Raw genomic sequence first — 15372 nt, 5'->3', positions numbered from 1 at the left:
TAGAAGGCTATGATATGGCTAAATTGTAGCTTATGGGTTTATCATCATCATTATAATTATTACAAAATATTTATTTTTTGCTTTTCAACTCCAAAAAAACTGGCTTACAAAGAAAAATATATGAGAACATGGTTCCTGTCCCAAAGGGGCTTACAGTTTAAAAAGAAATATATCAGCAACAGCCACCGGGAAGGATGCTGTGCTGGCCTGAATACAGTTGCCCTTCTCCTGCTGCTACATATAAAAGGTGCTTCTTGCCCAGTTAGCAGGGGCTCCTTGCATTAAAGACCCCCTTATCTATTTCTCCAGAGTCACAACGGCTCTAGCACAACCACATTCTACGTGACAAGAGGAGGAACAATAGGAAGAAATGCATTTTTCTTCAGGTAGAAAATACTGCATTTATTTTGCTGGGGAAATGCAATATCCCCACCAAAAGAAGAAGAAACTCAGGAGAAGATTTGGGAGCTGTGTGTAACAAATGAGCAATATTTATTATTATTATTCTTGTTTACACAGTCAGACAGGTGTTATTGACTGGTTTGTTTTATCCAGACATCGAGTCCTTCCCAAGGACCTGGGATGGCTGAATTTTATTGTCAGTTGTTATAGATATCGTCGCAGAATATAGGCTGTTCCCAGTAAAGCTGCTTTTTGTAACTGGCTGATGGTGATTTCTGTGGCCCCTATGGTGTTGAGGTGCTCTTCAAGGTCTTTTGGAACTGCACCCAGGGCGCCAATTACCACTGGGATTATTTGGGTCTTTTTCTGTCACAGCCTTTCAATTTCAATTTGTAGATCTTTGTATTTGGTGATTCTATTTCTTTTTCTTCTATTCTGCTATCCCCTGGTATTGCTATGTCGATTATTTTGACTTGTTTTTCTTTCTTCTCAACTACAGTTATATCTGGTGTATTGTGTGGCAGATGTTTGTCTGTTTGTAGTCAGAAGTCCCATAATATTTTTACATCTCCATTTTGAACAACTTTTTCAATTTCAACCCTAACCCTAACCCACCAATGTTTGGCTACAGCTAGCTTGTATTTTTTGCAGATGTTCCAGTGTATCATCCTTGCTACTTTGTCATGCCTTTGTTTGTAGTCAGTCTGTGCGATCTTTTTACAACAGCTGATTAGGTGGTCCACGGTTTCATCTGCTTCTTTACAAAGGCGGCACTTGCTGTTTGTTGTGGATTTTTCGACTTTTGCTCTTATTGCATTTGTTCTTAGTGCCTGTTCTTGTGCAGCCAGTATTAAACCCTCTGTTTCTTTCTTCAAGTTGCCATTCTTAAGCCATTGCCAGGTCTTGGCGATGTCTGATTTTCCACTTATATTGTGCAAATATTGACCATGCAGGGGCTTATTTCTCCATTTTTCTGCTCTGTTCTTGACTTGTTCTTTCTTGTAGGCCTGCTTTGTTTCATTGGTGTTGAATAGTTTCTCGTTCTTGACCATTTGAAGTGCATCTTCTTCACTGTCCTTGATATATTCTTCAAGGCCTCTTTTCTCCTCCTCTACTGTTTGATGGACTTGCAGCATTCCTCTTCCACCTGAGCTGCGAGGGAGGTAGAGCCTATCTACATCACTGCGGGGGTGCAGAGCATGATTGATGGTCATGATTTTCCTGGTCTTACGATCTAGCGTCTCTAGCTCTGCCTGGGTCCAGTCTATTATTCCTGCAGTGTATCTGATAACAGGTATAGCCCAGGTGTTTATGGCTTGTATGGTGTTCCCGCCATCGAGTTTGGACTTGAGGATTTTTCTAACTCTCCTGATGTATTCACTTCCAATTTTTCTTTTAACTTCAGTGTGTGCAATGTTATCAGCCTGGAGAATGCCCAAGTATTTGTAAGGTTCTTTCTCTTCCAGGTTCTTGATCTTGCTTCCATTGGGCAGTTCTATTCCTTCTGTTTTTGTTATTTTTCCTCTTTTCATTACTAATGCAGCACACCTGTCTAGTCCAAACTCCATTGCTATATCGCTACTGAATATACGGACAGTGTTTAGCAGTGATTCAATTTCTGACTGGGACTTTCCATACAACTTCAGATCGTCCATGTACAGCAGATGGTTGATTTTACTGGATGTTTTAGATGTTTGGTATCCGAGGCCTGTTTTGTTTAGTATTTGTGAAAGTGGGGTCATGGCGATTACAAACAACAGAGGGCATAGTGAGTCCCCTTGGAAAATGCCTCTTCTAATGCTAACCTGTCCAAGTGCCTCGCCATTGATTGTTAACTGTGTACTCCACATGCTCATTGCTTTTTTAATAAATATCTGAATGTTTTTGCTGACACCAGTTGTTTCTAAACATTTTAGTATCCATGTGTGAGGCAATGAATCGAAGGCTTTCTTGTAGTCAATCCATGCAACACTTAGATTGGTTTTTCTTTTCTTGCAGTTTTCTAAAATCATTTTGTCAATCAGCAGCTGGTCTTTTGTGCCTCTGGTGTTCGGGCAATTTCCATTATTAATTATTATTATTATTATTATTATTAACATTTATATCCCACTCTTCCTCCAAGGAGCCCAGAGCGGTGTACTACATACTTGAGTTTCTCTTTCACAACAACCCTGTGAAGTAGGTTAGGCTGAGAGAGAACTGACTGGCCCAGAGTCACCCAGCTAGTTTCATGGCTGAATGGGGATTTGAACTCAGGTCTCCCCAGTCCTAGTCTAGCACTCATAGGAACATAGGAAGCTGCCATATACCAAGTCAGACCATTAGTCAATCTAGCTCAGTATTGTCTTCACAGACTGGCAGTTGCTTCTCCAAGGTTGCAGGCAGGAATCTCTCTCAGCTCTATCTTGGAGAAGCCAGGGAGGGAACTTGAAACCTTCTGCTCTTCCCAGAGTGGCTCCATCCCCTGAGGGGAATATCTTACAGTGCTCACACTTCTAGTGTCCCATTCAAATGCAACCAGGGCAGACCCTGCTTAGCTAAGGGGACAAGTCATGCTTGCTACCACAAGACCAGCTCTCCTCTCCATCTTAGTGCTGTTCTTGGTCTTGGTCTTGGTGCTGTGTTGTCCCAGGAGGTGGATAGAGAGGAACACCCTATTAACACCTTAGTCGGAAGTTGCAACCCCCAGAATGATGCCAGTATTCTACAGTTGAAAGAGAAGCATTAGTGGTGAAATGGGCAGTTGTGTTTTTACAATATTATCTGGACCACAACCCCTTTATTCTGGTTACTGATCATGCCCTGCTGCAATGGTTACATTGAGCGGAGGTTCACAATCCCCATATTTTGCATGGTATTTAGCCTTGGTGCCCTATAGGTTTGCTGTTCAGCATTAGGAGTGAGTGGATAACCTGAAAGCTGATTATTTTTCCCAGCCATATGAAGATTCTGATCCAACCCCCAAGTGCAGTCAAGAGAGATGTGTGTAGGTACACGGTGGACGTGGGGCAGTGTTGGGGATGCCCCCCCCCCAACATTAGACCCAGAGCCACCAACCCAGAATTATATGGAACCCAGGCCTGTGTCTGATTCCATTTTATAAGAGTTCAATTAAATGCCTGAACTCAGGGTGAACTGACACCCAGACCTCACAAACTGTTCTGTTCTCTAACCACTACACCACGCTGGCTCTCCAGTATCAGTGTCTTATGCAAGACACTGACAACAAAGAAAAATCCTAAGGCAAAATTTCAAATTAGAATAGCAAGAGTCAGTAGGGAGGAAAACATCTTTTAGGTGTCATAATCCAATGTTTAGGTGCCTGAATGACCAGATGCTTGGGGTCCCGTCCCCCCCGCTTAACCGTGCAAAAGAACAGCATTCATCTGGCTGTGCTCTGGAATTCTTCATGACCCAGTGCAAAGCACAGAAAACATAATGTGAAATGAGAGGACCCACCACCACTATTCCAAGGACAAACCATGCACATCATATCTTGAGCGAGGCTGAAAATAAATCGGGCCCTCCTGATTTCAGAACCAAGAAGCTCCTTTAATTGGCAATCCGATAAATCAAAAGGACTTTAAACTGCAGACCAACTCTGGCAAATAGCAGACCACATGTTGACAAAGACAACTTGCTTCCCTGCTGCTGCCTTTTATGAGGGGATGCCCTGCAACTTTAAGCCATGCTGATCTGACTTTATGTTGGCCTCTGCTAACAATGATCCCTGGGCTACAACTTGATTAAGAACTGTGGCAAACAAATTGCAAACACATCCACAAGAAGCATAGACACCTCTTGCAAACGTGACTGGGAAATCAACAGACATGGCTCCAGCCTGTGACTTTGTACTTGCACAGATGAAAGGTTCCCAAAGAGCAGCTGAGTTTCTTTCTTGCAGGAAAAAGAAGCAAGGAGAAGACTTGTGCCCCACTCCATTTATTTATTTATTACATTTATATCCCGCTCTTCCTCCAAGGAGCCCAGAGCAGTGTACTTCATACTTGAGTTTCTCCTCACAACAACCCTATGAAGTAGGTTAGGCTGAGAGAGAAGTGACTGGCCCAGAGTCACCCAGCTAGTATCATGGCTGAATGGGATTTGAACTCGGGTCTCCCCATCCTAGTCCAACCCTCTAACCACTGTACCACACTGGCTCTAGTGTATGGCTAAATTAATGGCTAACCAATTTATAATCAGCTAAGCCATTATGGATTTTTTTATTAATTTATGTATTTATTTAGATTCATATGTCGCCCTACTCCCATAGGACTCAGGGCAGCTTACAAGCAATAACATACAAAGCAACACAGTTCTATAAAATACAACATACATAACATCATAACCACAACCCCATACAGTACTCATTACAAGATATAATAACTATGGATTACCAGATCACTCTACGACCAGCTATCTCAGCGACCGAACACCCGACGGAACATTTCCGTCTTGCATGCCTTACGGAAAGCCAACAAATCATGGAGAGCTCTGATATTATCCGGGAGACCGTTCCATACAGCCAGGGCCACCACTGAGAAGGCCCTGGCTCTCGTTGATTAGAGTTTAATATCCCTAGGGCCTGGGATCACCAAGGTATTACTTGTGGCCAATCTCAGGACCCGGCGAGGGACATATCTAACAAGGCGGTCCTGGAGGTATGGAGGGCCCATATCGTGTAGGGCTTTAAATGTTAAAGTTAATATCTTAAACCTAATCCGGGACTCAACCGGCAACCAGTGCAGTTGAACGAGCAAAGGTGTCACATGAGCTTGCCAAGGCGCCTTAGTAAGGACCTTGGCCGCTGCATACTGCACCAGTTGCAATCTCCGAGCTAGGCGCAATGGCAACTCCACATAATGTGAGTTGCAATAATCTAACCTAGAAGTGACCATCCCATGGATCACAGCAGCCAAATCCGGAGGGGACAGAGAAGGGGCTAGCCGCCGTATTTGGCGTAACTGGAAAAAGGCCTTTCAAGCGACCTCCATGATGTGAGCCTCCATATTCAAAGCGGCATCAAGAATCACACCCAGACTCTTTACTGTAGGCTGAGGTATCAAACAAGCACCATCAAGGGTCGGTAACTGGAAACTCCCCCCTGACCTCTTCGGGCCCAGCCACAGAACTTCAGTCTTATCTGGATCAAGCTGTAGACGACTTTCCTTCAGCCAGTCTACGACTGCCTCCAAGCACCTGGAACTCACTTGAGTTGAACTCACTTTGCTGAATGCATGAGCTCTTGCCCACAAATGGGCTCATCTTTAAAGCGCCATAGGAGTCTTTGTTCCTTCTGAATAGGAAACAAGTTTCCTTCATTTTGCAAATGCGTAGATCTTGCCACATCTCCCCGAAGAAAACTCAAATGGCCGTTTTTCTCTCATCAGGATGACCATTTCTCACCTGCGAGCACTCTCAAGTTGAGATCTGTGTGAGCTAGCGTAATGTAATGGAGAGTGCTGGAAACCCAAGTTCAAATCCCCAACCAGTTCACTAGGTGACCTTGGACAAGTTCAGGATTGTAAGATTTCAGTTTCACTATTCAGTCAAGAAATCTGGCATTAGCTGTGAAATTCAACATCCTGAATATATGAGCTTTCATTGCTCAGAGAAAATCATGTTTCTAGCCCTTATGGCTGCAAAGACACATGAAATCTCAGAAGCTGCAAGCTGAACAGCATTTCCAGCAGTCAGCAAGCAGGGTTTTGTGGTCCTTTGCTCCATCCCATGACTAGACAAAATAGAATAAACAATAATGCAGTGAGCAATCATATGCAAACTTGCTCAATTAGCCTAATCTATAAGATTGTAGAATTCAGCTTTTCTTGGTACAAAATAGATTTTTTAAAAATTTAAGAACAAAACAAAAAACTTTCTAAGCACAAAATACACCTGAATCCGTTACTGTTAGAGACTATTCTACATTCATAGATTTGTTATGAATTTTGCAACCAGATCCCATGCACATTTGCTCAGAAATAAGCCTCACTGAGTTCAATGGAACTTGATCCCAAGTAAGTGTGCATAAGACTGCAATAGAGGGCAAAACTGTAAAACATTCAGTACCCTCAAAAGCACTATTGAAACCAGGTATCTAGATCTTAGAAGCATGGCTAGAAGGGACCTGAAGGTCGTCTCTTCTATAACCCTACCTTTAAAGGATGCTAATACACCCATCAGCCTCACTTTCTCTCTCCTTCTCACAACTCAATAACCAACCCGTGGAATGCAGGCTCAACTTCACTGGCACGAACATCTGCAACAACCCCAGGCAATTTCACCCAACCTTTAAACCACGAGTGCTTAAACTTGAGTCTCCAGATGCTGTTGGACTACAGCTCCCATCATCCCCAGACACAATGGCTGGAGGCATATGGGTCAAAGTATGATGGCAGCAGGGATAGATTAAAGAATATGGGGGATCATATGCAGGATCAAACTGAAGTGGTTTATGAAACTATTTACTCATCTGCCAGAATTCATATAAAGAACTTTGGTTTCTAGGAGGAAGTTAAGGGAGAAGAAAGTAGTCTCTTTTGACCTAATTGTCACAAACTACTCCTACACAGGAACAGAGGTCCAACAGAGACTTCTAGGTGGACAATAAACTGAGAGGCTCCAACTTCTCCTAACAACCACCATCACTTCCTCGTAAAGTATGGAATGAATTGAAACCAAAGTTACAACTGGAAGAGCACAAAAGGCAATTAAAACACTGGGAACTGCTAACAGATGCAAAAGTTAACATGAAACAATTAACACCCTGGCCCAGGGCACTTTACAGGCCCAGGTAATCAACAGGAGACAAGCCAAGAATCATACAGAGGCCTTCACATCCATGTATGTTTCATCTTCCCATTGCTGCAAGATGTCACAGTTCAGATCTCACCCACTGAGCTCTAAAGGTGGCCAACAAATCCAGGAGAGCAAATCCTGACTCTTTCTGGAGAACCAGCTTATGGAATGCCCTCCCCGCTACCCACGTCACCATATCATGCAGGACAGGTTTACATAAACATTATATATAAGCATGATAGACCTGGAGTGTTGGAGATCAAGATTCCAAGTTCCATTCCCAGCCTCAAAAGCTGCTCATGGGAGGCCAATTATAGGCAGCATCATTTGAATACAGCATCCTAAATGAGTGAAGAGAGACCCACAGGAGAGATGAGAAGGGGCGAGTCCACTACCTACTCTAAATCCAAGGAGCAGTTGTATTGAAACTAGGGTCCTTCCATAGGAAAGACAAACAGTCAAATACAAGTGTTTCAAATTACACAGACAACTCTGATTTGTTCTCACACATGAGGGGAGGGGGGTGTATGTGCTTTAAATACAGATAGGATCTAAAAATGCCAGAATTATGCCTCTTCTTGATCCAACTGTGCTAAAAGCTTAAGTACAGCAAGTGTTCATATTGAACAGAACTCTTCTTCAGATGGAAGAGTTCTGTGGAATTCAAAAGCTTACTACCCTCCCAACATAGTGTGACAAAAGGCATCATCAGAACCATTTGGGATCCACCCCTGTTCTTCTTTGCAAAAGACATGGTCTAAAAATATAAAGAACACGCTCTAAAAGTCATTTTGAGATTTTGCCTTCATTACAAGCCTGGGAGGCGGGGCAGCATGAGAGAGAGAAGAGAGAATGGCAGGGCACTAAGATGTCCATTTTACAGGTGGTGACAGCCAGGGAGCCAGCTGCAGAGCAGGGATTTGAAACCAGGTCCTACACTGGCATTCCCCCACACTGGCTCCTTCACCGCATAGTTGGCTTGCCAAAGGGACAAAAGAAGGCAGCAGCCTCCACAAGTCAACTCAGGGGTCAGGGCCTCCTGCGATTGCTGCTTGTCGATCCTTTCTGCATCCTCAATTAACCCTGCTGCCCAGCTGGACTTAGCAGCTGTGGGATTATTACAGCCCCCACAGAGCTGGTGTAGCAAAGCCCAGAAACAGCCAAGACATAGCTGCCACTCTGCTCGCCGCATGCTCTCCGATGAAATAAAACATTTAAAATAGATCCGCACTTACAAACCCAAACTCAATTATCCGACTAGAGTATGTGTAATAAGTAAATCTGCATGCGCTGACTTACTCTTATATAATTTATTCTGCTTTCAGTGTTCAGCTTTTCAAAGAATTTGGAGAGAAAGGAAAACTGTAAGGGCCAGAGTGGTGAGTTTCCAGCTGCATTCCAGTCCACTCTAGGGTTCCTTCTAAGCTTTTTAGGGATTCCCCAACGAAAGGACTGGAAATGGCAGACAAGATTCCTGGGAAGACAGGTGCACCAGGAACATAGGAACATAGGAAGCTGCCATATACTGAATCAGACCATAGGTCCATCTAGCTCAGTATTGTCTTCACAGACTGGCAGCAGCTTCTCCAAGGTTGTAGGCAGGAATCTCTCTCTCGGCCCTATCTTGGAGCTGACAGGGAGGGAACTTGAAACCTTCTGCTCTTCCCAGAGCGGCTCCATCCCCTGAGGGAAAAAACATCTTACAGTGCTCACACTTCTAGTCTCCCATTCATATGCAAGCAGGGTGGACCCTGCTTAGCTAAGGGGACAAGTCATGCTTGCTCCCACAAGACCAGCTCTCCTCTCAAGGAGCAACTCGGCCACACACAGCTGCAGGAGAGCACTGGCTGTGTTCCCGACTGAGGGTGCCTTCTACGTGTACACAGGGCAATGGCAAAGCCTAGGAGTCCTGCCCAATGCTCTCCGTAAACTGAACTGGCATCCTAGAATATGTCCCAGAATCCTCTGCTACAGGGACTGGCTTCAGGGCAGGCAAATCAATGTGTAAATGATTCCCTGAGAGCAAGTTGGAAAACCACCAGTCTCTGGAAGGCCATACAGACTGTGGGCAAGGCACGAAGCCTAGTCAGTGGGAAAGGAATCATAACTCCGGAGAAAAACGTGTTCAATACCTAGAAGCTCCGTCCCTGACCACTGGGAGCCCTGCTCAGCCAGGCTGCCTGTCCAGGCCCTTACAGTTTCTCTTTCCCTCCAAATTCTTTGGCCTGCTTTCAAGCCTCTCCCAGACAATAAGGCTATTCACACACGCACGCGTGCAAAAACAGCCCGGTTTTGCATGCCTGTGTGAACCGGCAGCAAACCCACCTAACTAGCTGCCCTTAAAAACAAGGTTAAGGGAGTGAACACTCCCTTAACCTTGTTTCCCAGATCACGTGTCAGCCATGGCGGCTAGCAGCCACGGCTGGCAGACTGGGGGGGGGGGAATCCAAATAATGTACCATGCACACGCAGTGCATTATTGGCGCTCCAGGGGGTGGGGTGGCATGGGGCGGCACATCCCGGCACCCCAATCCTCGGAGCTACCAGCAGGAGCTCATCTGGGTGGGCGATCCGCCCGCCCAAGAACTGCTCGTCTGTGGAGAAGGTACGTTAGTCTCCCCCACAGCCCGCCCTCTAGCCCTTCTCGCTGCACGTGAGAAGAGGCTCACTGCCTACATCAAGCTTAGATGATGCTTGAGTGGCTAGTCCATGCTTAGAACTCTGGCTCTTTAATACAAACGAATGAGCTCTATTTATTGAACCCCTCCATTGGAGCCTTGCTCTTTCGCTGTCCTTCCTCCAGACCAATGCCTGTGATGTAGCTGTGTTTGCAACTCTGCTCCCAGAGGATTCCATTCAGGCCCCACAGCATCCTCCCCCCACCCCGCCCCCCATCTTCAGAATGGGAGGATGGCAGCAGGATCGGAGCTCCAGCCTTTAGAGAGCACGCTCCGATTCCACAGACAAGCCAAACGAGACTCATCGTGAACAGCACATCCTGAAAACATCCAGACTTTGGCACTATCAATAACCAGTCAGCAATGCCAATGGCAGCATAAAGCAAGTTTGGCTGAGGAATCAGGCAGGGTAGCTGAAATGTAGGCATTCCTAGGGCCAGTTCCCCTCGCCAACCTCAGGGAAGAGGGCCAAAATTCGGTTTGGGTTCCCAGGGGCTGATAGGCTGCACCTTGTGATGCACAGAACAGTTATAAAGCACAGTCTTACGGCCTGGAAAGCCTGTATGGAGTAAACATTCCCAGAGTTCAGGCCACAAAGGCGGACAGCCCGAGAGCAGACTTGATGAACTGAGATTCCACTGACCATTTCTGTCCAGTACTCAATCCTCCTGACAGACAGGATTGGCGGCACCATGATTACCCTGCCAGGCGTCAACACGGCTCACAGGGCTTCCCTCACCACTTTTCACAGCACATGACAATCAACTTCTCTGCACTATGTCCTATTCCCTCCTCACTGCACTTCAACTGCACGGTGCCCACAGCCCTAGCTCCTCTTGCCAGACACATTCATTGCCCTTCAGGCAGGCAGAGGAACCTGCCTTACACTTAGCCAAACTATGGGTCCATCTAGCTCAGTGTTGTCTACACTGACAGGCAGTGGCTCTCTAGGGCTTTAAGCATGGCCTTTCTCAGTCCTACCTGGAGAGGCCAGAGATTGAACTTGGGGGAACCATCTGCATGCAAAACATGTGCTCCACCATTGAACTATGGACCCATCCCCAAGCAGGCAGGCAGGCAAGCACACGCATGCATGCCCACATGTACCCCCCCCACCCTCCGTCTTGTCCTTCTTCATTGACCATGATGCCATCCTGTCTGTCACTGCAGCATCCTACTGAGAATCACCCCTGCTGGGTACTGCTGCCGCTCTTCACTCCCCTGCCCCCAACCATTTCTGAAACAATGTGGCTGGTCATCCTCATTTGCAGATTCTCCACAAAGCAACTCATGGTGACTCTCCTCCCATTTTACAGAGAGACGACTGACGCCAACAGCTGCACGACTTGCCCAACAAATCTGGAATATAAACACACTGACCATGGGACCGCTCCAACTCCAGAAAGCTGCTAGATGTGCCTGGTGCAGAAAACCCACCACTATTCTGTCACTATTGGATAATGTCAAGACTTCTTGGGAGGTAGAGAATGGGTTGGCAACATGAGCAGAATTAGCAGAGCCATGCCACCCACCATCACCCACAGCTGAAACAAAAACAAGCCCCAGGTCACAACCCTGTGTCATGGAATCTGTGTGTGGCATTTCCCACCCTAGGAGCAAGTCTGGCACCTACCTGGGAAATACCTGGGACTCTGGCCTGATTCCCTGCCCCACACACACACACACACACACACACACACACACACACACACAGAGCTATTCAGGGGCATGAAACTCTGGACTGGAGCAGAGAGACAGATGGAGACACACAGAAAAGAGAAACTGAGGAAAGACAGCGGAGGTTATGGAGCGGAGAGTCAGAACGAGACAAGGAAGCATAGAGGGAAGGAGGGATATGAGCACAGACAGGAGGCAGCAGTTAGACAGTGCTCCCCACACTCTCCAAGCTCAGACCCGACAGTGAGATGGAGAGATGGAGATAGTTCCATCTCTCCCTTCCTATCTTCTCCATTTCTGGCACCTTGCCTTCTATTCCAGAGACAGTCTCTTAACAAAGCGGGCTATTCTGCACCAGTTGAGCCAAGGGATAGGCCTGTGCATGTGAGGTGGGCAAATATAGTGGGCACTCCAAGAAAGGAGTCAGGCCGGTGACCCCCAGCCCTCAACAACATGGGTCACACATCTGTAGCCATGCAAAAGCCAACAATCTGTTCCTCCCTCTAGGCCACTCTTGGATACGGGACTGCGACACAAAAGCATCAGCAGCAGCCATCAGTAGCAATGAGGAGGGAGGAGGAGCATCCTGACCTCAGCATTTTCATAGGCAGAGGGGCATGGCAAGTAGAGACCAGGGGCCAGTTCAAGGGGTGGAGACCAGGGGCCAATTCAGGTGGAGAAATATCTGCATGTGTCTACACTGATTATCCTGAGGAGGCCAAAGCAAAGCAGGCCGCTAGTCAGAGAGATCTGCAAGAGACAGTCCAAAAGATGTGTTTGTGTACAAGAAGCTCAAGATGGGCATGTAGAGAGCTGAATGGCGAGTCCTAGAGTGCGAAAGCAGCCAGGAAAAGGAGGAGACTGAAGGACATCACCCTGGGAAGATGGGTGGCATTTCTTCCTTCTGGTTGCACAAGGTCCTTCTTGCAGGGTGGGATGGAGTCATAACGCAAGGGCCTTTCCTGCTATAGGCAAAGTACATTTTGTGGCACTCCCCCCACAGACAGACAGACACACACACACAACAGCACCTCTGTGTGGTACTGCATGCTGAACAGCATAACAATAGTACTTTAAATGATCAAGAGCTGACCAGGATACTGCGCCCCCTCCTCTGCCACTTGCAATACCTGCCACTTCTTTACTTCCTCTCTGTTACAATTATGTCTATACCCCCAGGCGACCAGCAGAGATCAGAAGGCTCTCATTACATCTCCTGGAATGCAGGGGATATATCAGTCAGCTCAGGATGAGCAGTCTCTGTGCACCTCCTTCAAAGAGTAGGCAGTGGTGTGCGCTCTCTCCTTCATATACATAACTAAGGTAGGCACTTCTGGAGATTGGCAAGTTTACCTCTATGGCTGGGCCGGCCTAGTAACCCAGGCCTGCTCCCATTTGGAACCCCCAGCCTGAGCTGCCCACGGAGAGATTCTCTGCCCCCTAGTGGTACCTTAGGAATGGCCAAGAGGTAGAGAGAACCACTGTTTCACCACATATCGGAGGATCGTATCCTTTGATCCATCCAGGTGAATTAACCCAGAACCTGAGCACCTGGATCAATACAGTCACTAGCACAGATGAGAATCCCCTTTAAACCAAAAGGAGGCACTGAAAGCCAGGGAAGAAATCAAGCCCTTTTACCACGCTAACACCTCCCTGGATGAGAACACAAGAGAGCGACCACAGAGGAACTAATTCATGTTAAATCACCGTGAACATGCCCTCACCTTGAGGCCATTCCCGGGGAAGCAACCCCCCCCCCCCAACTCCCACATCAAAGCTCTGTAACTGGAGGAAGGGATTCTCTGCCTCCCCCCCCCCACAAGCCCCCAATATTGCTCAAAGATTAGGCCTGCTTTCCCCACGTCAAACAGGAAAGGGGGAAAAACCTGTGAAGGAGGGCCAAGAGAAAAGGAGGAGCTTCTGGCTGCGTGTGGGAGCCCCCTCCCTCCCCATGCACAGAGATCTAGGTCAACACTGATGCTTCAAGCTTTAGACAGTTTGTCAGAATAAGGGATTCGTCTCTTCTCTTCTCCCCCTCCCGTCTCCTGCCTGGCAACCAGCTCTCCTCTTTCCCCCACTCCTTGAGCTGCTGGGCAAACAACATGGTGGGGTGGGCTCCTCGGAGAGAACCTCACAAGGCCAGGCAGCGCAGAAAGGGGAAATCACATCCTCAAGTTACTGGGGATCTGGATACGCTATTTTGTTTTCTTTTCTGCACATCCCTTAAACATGCTGGCTTGGCGGATCTGTATTACCCTAGAGCTTACACCATCGCCCCAAGCCCTCCTTTCCAAATAATACCAGTGTGTTATCACCCCCACTGCATTGCCAACCTCTGCCCTCCTCATGCCTCATTCATCCCCTTCTCTCTCCTCTCCCCACCAAGTAGCGCTGTTCAGAACAGTTCAATAACTTCCACCTTGTGACGCAGACTTGAGCTGTGTTTTGAAAGCGGGCGGGCGGGGGGGGGGGTGGCAGATTAATGCTGTGGGTTTCCTTGGAATCCCCCTCCCCTATAATTCCACAGTCCTCTGCAGTGGGGGGGTTGGAGAAAGATTTCTTATGGGCACTGATTGCCCTTCATTCACCACCCCCTTGGATAATGACTGCAACCCAACATTCACACGATCACCTCTTCCCAATCTGGATTTGGGAAAGGGAGGAAGGATTTTGCCCACTGGAAGCACAACTGGAGAATGGGAGAAGAGATAGGGACGGTTTAATTTTTTCTGTCACGGCTATGCCGTTCGGCGGTCCCCAGGCGGACCGAGCAAACTACAGATTCCATAGCGAGGGTGGAGGGCACCGTCTCCTTTCCAGGAGGAGGGAGATCGGAGCCTCGAAAAGAAGTCAGGGGTCTTGTACAGGACGGGGGATCCAGAAAAAGTGAGCGAGATCAGGGCGCAAAGGGGGGAGAGAAGTGGAGAAGCCTGAGGCAGCGTCACTCACCTAAGATCATCCCTGTGGCTCGGCTCTGGCTGCCGGAGCAGCACCTTGCGTCTGGCCGCGGCGCAGCAGGGATGGCAGCCTCCTAGGCAGAGGATCAGCTGCTGCCGCCGCCTCCGCCTCCCCCGCCTCCGCTGCGGTGGTGTTGGCGGCGGCGGTGCTAGGAGCGGGCCAGACTAGACGAGAGCGGCGGTGGCGGCGGCGGCGAGAGCAGCAGCAGCAGCGCAGGGGCCCTGGGTGCAGCAGGGCTCGCGAGCGAAAGAGCCGGAGTAAAAGGAGGCATCGCCAAAAATGTCAGCGCAGCGAAGCACCAGCTTTTTCGCTCTACACCCCCGGCAGGCGGCTCGCGCGCGCCCTCCCCGGCTCGCAATTGGTCGTGGCGCCAACTCGGGCACCCAATGAGAGGGGGCCGAACGCAAACTCGCAAGCCGGAGTGGGGCCCGGGGGGGGGGGGAGGCGAGCCGTTGCCTGCCTCCAAAAGACTGGCTGGCCGGGCCGGCTCTCTCTTCTGCAGTGGCGGCGGCAGGTAAAACGCACCTTTGGCGCGCCTCGAATGCCGCACGCGCTGGGGCACGCGCGCAAAACGAGCACGCACAGCGCCCAAGGCAAGCGAGGCCGGCTCTTGTCGTACAAATGCACACCTCGCGTGGTGTGCAGGGGTAGCAGCAGCAGGCGATCATAGACGCGTATGCTGCCCACTGACCAGTCCTGTTCATGTTCGGTTGCAATTTGCAAATAAGCACACACACACACCCCTCTGCCATTCTGTTCAGGGCTGCTGACTTTAAACGGTAGATTTTCATTACAGCTCAGTCGTGAGAGTAGCGGGAGTTATTTGGTGGCTGCATTAAAACAACAACCAAAAAAA

At 48.2% G+C, this 15372-nt stretch overlaps 1 protein-coding gene across 6 annotated transcripts in view; it reads right to left on the bottom strand.

The window, feature by feature from the left end:
- ZNF385A (zinc finger protein 385A) overlaps nucleotides 1-15372 on the bottom strand; it is a 243799-nt gene that overhangs the window by 158637 nt on the left and 69790 nt on the right. The window contains exon 1 of one of the 6 annotated variants that reach the window (XM_053296654.1): nucleotides 14508-14980. The exons of 4 other annotated variants lie outside the window; for them this stretch is intronic. In XM_053296654.1, coding sequence (XP_053152629.1) covers nucleotides 14508-14517 — 10 coding nt within the window. In that variant the 5' untranslated portion in view covers nucleotides 14518-14980. Of the gene's footprint in view, nucleotides 1-14507; nucleotides 14981-15372 lie in introns of those variants that run through there. One more of the 6 variants, XM_053296659.1, reaches the window with a different exon arrangement.

Source organism: Hemicordylus capensis, chromosome 2, assembly GCF_027244095.1.
Source record: "Hemicordylus capensis ecotype Gifberg chromosome 2, rHemCap1.1.pri, whole genome shotgun sequence".
NCBI classification, from domain to species: Eukaryota; Metazoa; Chordata; class Lepidosauria; order Squamata; family Cordylidae; genus Hemicordylus; species Hemicordylus capensis.
The sequence above is the reverse complement of the archived record's forward strand: the minus strand, read 5'-3'. Positions and strand labels throughout refer to the sequence as shown.